The sequence below is a fragment of the Thalassophryne amazonica genome, chromosome 10 (assembly GCF_902500255.1).
Source record: "Thalassophryne amazonica chromosome 10, fThaAma1.1, whole genome shotgun sequence".
NCBI classification, from domain to species: Eukaryota; Metazoa; Chordata; class Actinopteri; order Batrachoidiformes; family Batrachoididae; genus Thalassophryne; species Thalassophryne amazonica.
Window position 1 is genome coordinate 61,156,453 of NC_047112.1, and position 5,874 is coordinate 61,162,326.

Below are 5,874 nucleotides of genomic sequence, written 5' to 3' on the forward strand. Positions count from 1 at the left end.
TAGTGTAATAGACCAGATTTTAAGTTTACAGATGTTAAATCACACACACAAAAATCAAATGGAAGAAGAAATTTTGTCTATTTTGCTAAAGTAACATAAAAGATTACTTTAAAACCCAATCCATGATTCCATAAAAGACGACAAAGAAAGTTTGATGATCAATGAATACTGACATGATGAACATAGTCTTGTAAAACCATGGGATAGGTCACCCAAAAGAATTTAGTTTGAAATGTAAAGAATAGTCACACATTATATTTATGTTTGATCTACAGTATAATGTTTAGCACTCATAACTGCAAATTAAGATATTTGAAAGCTTTTCATTATTTTTGTGGAATGTTTTCTTTGTGGATTTTTTAAAAATGGTGCACAAACACACCTTGCACCTCACAAGTTGTTTCAGTCCCAATTTTTTTTTTTTTTTTTTTACTTTGCATGTAGTTACAGAATTGTGAGACAAGTGACTGAGAAAAGGTCAATAAAAGCAATTTTTGCACAATATGACTTAAATAAAAGCTTTGAAAAACACTGCAAATTCACTGCTGAGGAATGTGAATTATTGATGCGAATGACATAAAGGAGACTGTAGGGCATGAAACTCTAAAGCCTCATCATCCAAAAATTTGTTTCACCATTACATATGCAGCAGTGTATGTATGGAATATAATTATTTTATCAGGTTTATGAGGAGACTGCTGTAGTCCCTTGTGGATCTGATTACACCTGGGCTGGACCCCCGTTCAGAAAAGTCTGGCTACGCCCCTGTCCAGTACATTTACCAATGATGGTTCGTGACTCCGGCCGGAACAGCACACCTGCGGGTCACACACACACACACACACACACACACACACACACACACACACACACACACACACACACACACACACCACAGACAGTCCGTGAAGCTTATCCGCTGGTCAGTAGTCCGGCTCGGTCCTCTAGTGGACCTGCACCTCGTGCGGCAGCAGCTGACAGCCGCTGTTGACGTGCGTGAGGACCTTCTCCTTCAGCTGGCTCACCTGCTCCCTCAGCAGGCTGGCTGTGGAGGCCAGCTCGCTGTTCTGGCTCTTCAACGTTTTCACTTTGTCCTCCAGCCTGGAGATCCGCTCCAGCTTCCTCCTCCGGCACTTGGAGGCGGCGATCCGGTTCCTCAGCCGCTTCCTCTCGGCTTTGATCCGCTCCTGCGTGTCCGTGTCGGCCGGGGACAGCGGGGGACTGTCCCCGAAGCTCTGCACGTCGGGAACGGTCTGCGGCTCCTCCTTCAGCGGCGGCGGAGAGGCCGCAGCTCCGCCTAAGTGCTGCGGCGGAGGCGGGAAGGGGACGGTGTCCGTGGAGTAGTTGACGGTGGTTCCCAGAGGTCCGCTGCCGTAGCTGTTCAGGTTGGTGTAGACCGGCAGGTCGGGCTGCACGGTCACCGGGGCGATGTTGGCGTCCAGGTCCAGGCAGGCGGCCGCCGGCGGAGAGGTTCCGTTCAGCTGGTTCTGCTTGTGTAAGTCCTCCAGCGCCTTCACGAAGCCCTCCGCGAACTCCTGCTCGTCCGTCACCGTCTTGGGGTAGAGGAACTGGGAGCTGGTCGGCGTGGTGGTCACCATGCCGTTGGACTGGATGATGAGCCGCTCCAACTCGGGGGAGGCCAGTTTGAGCAGACCCAGGTCCGGAGAGCTCAGGATGCTGTCGGCTTTCAGCTCCGCCTCCTCCGACAGACTCAGGTTGATATCCTTCTTCATCATTATTTCCGCGAATTCGACCACACGAAGCTCCGGCTCACGGACCGCTGCCCATAACCCCCCAGGAACGAGACCGAATGGAGGAAGAGTCTCAGATGTTGAGAGAAAACGTCGACGAAAATTTTCTCTTCTGGACCTGAGACCGAAGCGCGTTCATGAGCGCCGCCTCGAGCGTTTTTATCCTCCTACGTCACGAAGCGTCACCCGAGAGCGCGTGCGTGCCAGAAATGACGTTTGTCCTTTTTTTTTTTTAATAACCACAGAGCGCAGGAAAACAGTGAGGTCTCACTCTGCTCCACATTCGTAAGATCAATGACGGGTCTGAATGAGAAAACAAAAAACAAAAACCGATGCAGTCAGTGGGAAGGCAGTGTCTGTCTGTATGTAGTCATATTCTTTCATTCATTCATTTTCTGCACCCGCTTTCTCTAATCAAGACTCCCAGGGGGAGGAGCCTATCCTAGCAGACCTAGGCTGATGCCACTCACATAGAGGTGACACACACACGCCTACAGTCAACTGAAAGTCACTTCTTGACTTCAGGGTCCCATGATGCTTCGTGCGTGTGGCGGATTACGTTCCTGCAGTAACATGTTGTTGCACAGTGATGCGTTGTTTCCTCACAGTTATAAGAAAATTAACGACCATCTGGAACAGGAATATTGATGGCACATAATCTGGGTGATTCCTCATGGGATTTCATAAAAAACAAACATTTATACAAACCTTAATTTACACTTGGATGTCTTCAGTGACTGCATTTCATGCTGGTTTGTGTTTCTTTTCTCATGCATGATGAGAAATGATGTCATTTTCTTTGTTTACAGGCGGGTCAGCTGAACCAGAACTCCCTCATGCATACCAAGGATCATGGGTCCCTGAAAGTTTCTATAAGCGAATTGTGCATTAGTACTGTGGACGCGCAAACTCCTAGTGTCACTCTCGCTTGGCTACCAAACCCAGGCAGCCTGATCATGCATGTTATGGGACCTGTGTAGCTTTAACTGCGCCTTAAGCCTTAAATTCAGGTGAAGTGTAAACATGTTGACGCATGTGAGCATGTAGGACTGCAGCTCTATCTCGTGGATTTTCTTCTCTTAACTGGGCCCATGATTAAGAGGGACGGCTGGGGTTTAGAGGTGAAATTATTGGACCAAGAATGTTTTCATTAATCAGAAACGAAAGTCGGAGGTTCGAAGACGATCAGATACCATCGTAGTTCCGACCATAAGCAATGACAACTAGTGATCCTGCGGCATTATTCCCAGGACCTGCTGGGCAGCGTCCGGTGTACTGGGAAGACAGGTGGAGATGGAAGGGCTCCGCCAGGGGCCTGCGGATTAACTTGACTCAACACGGGAAACCTCACCCGGCCCGGACACAGAAAGGATGAACAGATCGATCACTCTTTTGCTCTCATCAGCTCCTGTCGGTATTTATTCCCACTGTTCTTAGTTGGTGGAGCGATTTGTCTGGTTAATTCTGATAAGGAACGAGATTACGGCATGCTAACTAGTTACGCAGCCCCGTGTAGTCAGCATCAACTTCTTAGAGGAAAAAGTAGCATTCAGCCACACAAGATTGAGCAAAAACAAGGGTAACTGTGACAGTAGTGAAGAAGAAAGCAGACATGCAAACTCCAGCCGTATTGTTTAAGCCTGCAGTAAACTGGTGCTTGGGTCCCGTGACCGTTGACCCCTGTGAGATGGCTTATTGTTGACCTTGCAAATAGTTATTACACTCTAAAACATTGCAGCACGCTTAGTTATGTCCACTTGCTACCTCTCTTTAACATAAAGAGCTCTTACAAGTGTTGGATGTTGAACTCAACATTACAACTCAACTTGTAAAGTTGAATTGTAAAGTTGAGTTGAGTTGTAATGTTGAGTTCAACATCCAAAACAGTCCTGTGATGCTGTAAACTGACTTTGTGTTCTTCTTCTTCAAAAAAGGCTTTGTGTAGTTCCTCAGTCCAGTGAAAAATCATGTTAGAAATTTGACCAGCTTTTCAAACTTCCTCCTCTTCATCCTAACAGCTCTTCATGCCCCCAGACAGCGTGGTGGATTTGTTTTATGTGTTAGAAGAATTAGCAGCATCAATTAGCTCCTTCAAATCGTCGTCCGTCAGCAAAACAAACTCCGCTATGTTTACCTAAACACCGCCCCCGGTTGTGTGAGCCTGCATGCACGGTGTAATAGCAAATTTCATATAGCAACAAAATTGCACACTAACAAAAGAACTATGACATGGTCAATGAAACACAGTGGCAAATGGTATGAATAATCCATGTCATGTGACATACAAACCACCAATCAAATGACAAAGATCCACTCAGCCGTTATATAATGTTAACGAATAACACATAAGTGTGTAGTTGTTGGTGTGAGGTGGGGTACACCCTGAACCAGGACGTCAGCAAGGTTGGGTAGGATTACTTTGAAAGAATACATGTGGATTACATGTATGTATGTACAGACATTTGGATTACTTGTAATCTGATTACTTTTGGATTACATTTCAAAGTAATCTTACCCAACCTTGGACGTAAGTAAGTTTCCAATTCACCTAACCTGAACTGGACACTTACTGCATGTCTTTGGATGTGGGAGGAAGCTGGAGCACCTGGAAGGAACCCACGCAAACGCAGGAAGAACATGCAAACTCCACATAGAAAGGCCATAGGTGGGAATCGATCCCATGACCTTATTGATGTGAGGCAATAGTGCTAACCACTAAGTCACGATGCTGCCCATTTGAAGACCAAATTGATTAATTTCATTTTTGATGGAAATGTCCCCAGAACAACTCCTAAAGTGTGTGTGTGTGTGTGTGTGTGTGTGTGTGTGTGTGTGTGTGTGTGTGTGTGTGTGTGTGTGTGTGTGTGTGTGTGTGTGTGTGTGTGTGTGTGTGTGTGTGTGTGTGTGTGTGTGTGTGCTAACCGTTTCACTTCAGACTTCATTCTCAGCGAGGGACAGAACAATGCAGGTTTCACTCCAATTCTGAAGATAAAGCATCAGTGACGACTGTCCGTGAACCAGCTCCAAACTTGGGAGTTTGATCAGTTTATGTTGTGTTACTGTGTCATGTGATATCCTGTAGAATGTGTTGTTAACGTGCTGGTGGAAGTGTGTAACATTATTCCTGTAAATGCCCAACGTGAACAGCGATGGTGTTTTTATCGTATAGTACATGTGGACATTTCTTCTTTTTCTCATTTGCCACAAACTCATGGATGCAGTTTAACACCTGCAGAGAGTTGAATTAACACTGTGTGACTGGACACCTATGATTTGTACTGTATTAAATACAAAAATAATCGTAACGCACAGTGATCTGGAGACGTAACTTTAATCTGATTACTGTTTTGAAAATATTAACACTTTAGATTACTCGTTACGAAAAAAACGGTCAGATTAGAGTAACACGTTACTAAATAATGCAGTACTGGCATTACTGCTTACAACCTTATTCCAAAATGGATGAAATTATTTTTTTCCTCAAAATTCTACACACAATACCCCATAACAACAATGTGAAAAAAGTTTTGTTTTTTTTAGATATTTGCAAATTTATTAAAAATAAAAAATAAGAAATCACACGTATATAAGTATTCACAGCCTTTGCCATGAAACTCAAAACTGAGTTCAGTTGCATCCTGTTTCCACTAATCATCCTTGAAATGTTTATACAGCTTAACTGGAGTCCACTTGGGGTAAATTCAGTTGATTGGACATGATTTGTAAAGACACACACCTGTCTACATATAAGGTCCCACAGTTGACAGTGCATGTAACCAAGAACCCGATGGTCACTCTGTCAGAGCTCCAGCATTCCACTGTGGAGAGAGGAGTACCTTCCTGAAGGACAACCATCTTTGCAGCAATCCACCAATCAGGCCTGTATGGTAGAGTGGCCAGACAGAAGCCACTCCTTAGTAAAAGGCACACAGCAGCCCGCCTGGAGTTTGTGAAAAGGCACCTGAAGGACTCTCAGACCATGAGAAACAAAATTCTCTGGTCTGATGAGACAAAGATTGAACTCTTTGGTGTGAATGCCAGGTGTCATGTTTGGAGGAAACCAGGCACCATCCCTACAGTGAAGCGTGGTGGCAGCATCAGGCTGTGGGGATGTTTTTTAATG

General features: G+C 45.1%; 1 protein-coding gene across 1 annotated transcript; it reads right to left on the reverse strand.

The window, feature by feature from the left end:
- Window positions 1–931: 931 nt before the first annotated feature.
- jund (JunD proto-oncogene, AP-1 transcription factor subunit) lies at window positions 932–1,856 on the reverse strand. Its single transcript, XM_034180092.1, has one exon. The coding sequence runs from the start codon at window positions 1,734–1,736 to the stop codon at window positions 945–947; it is 792 nt and encodes a 263-aa protein (XP_034035983.1). The 5' UTR covers window positions 1,737–1,856; the 3' UTR covers window positions 932–944.
- Window positions 1,857–5,874: the final 4,018 nt, after the last annotated feature.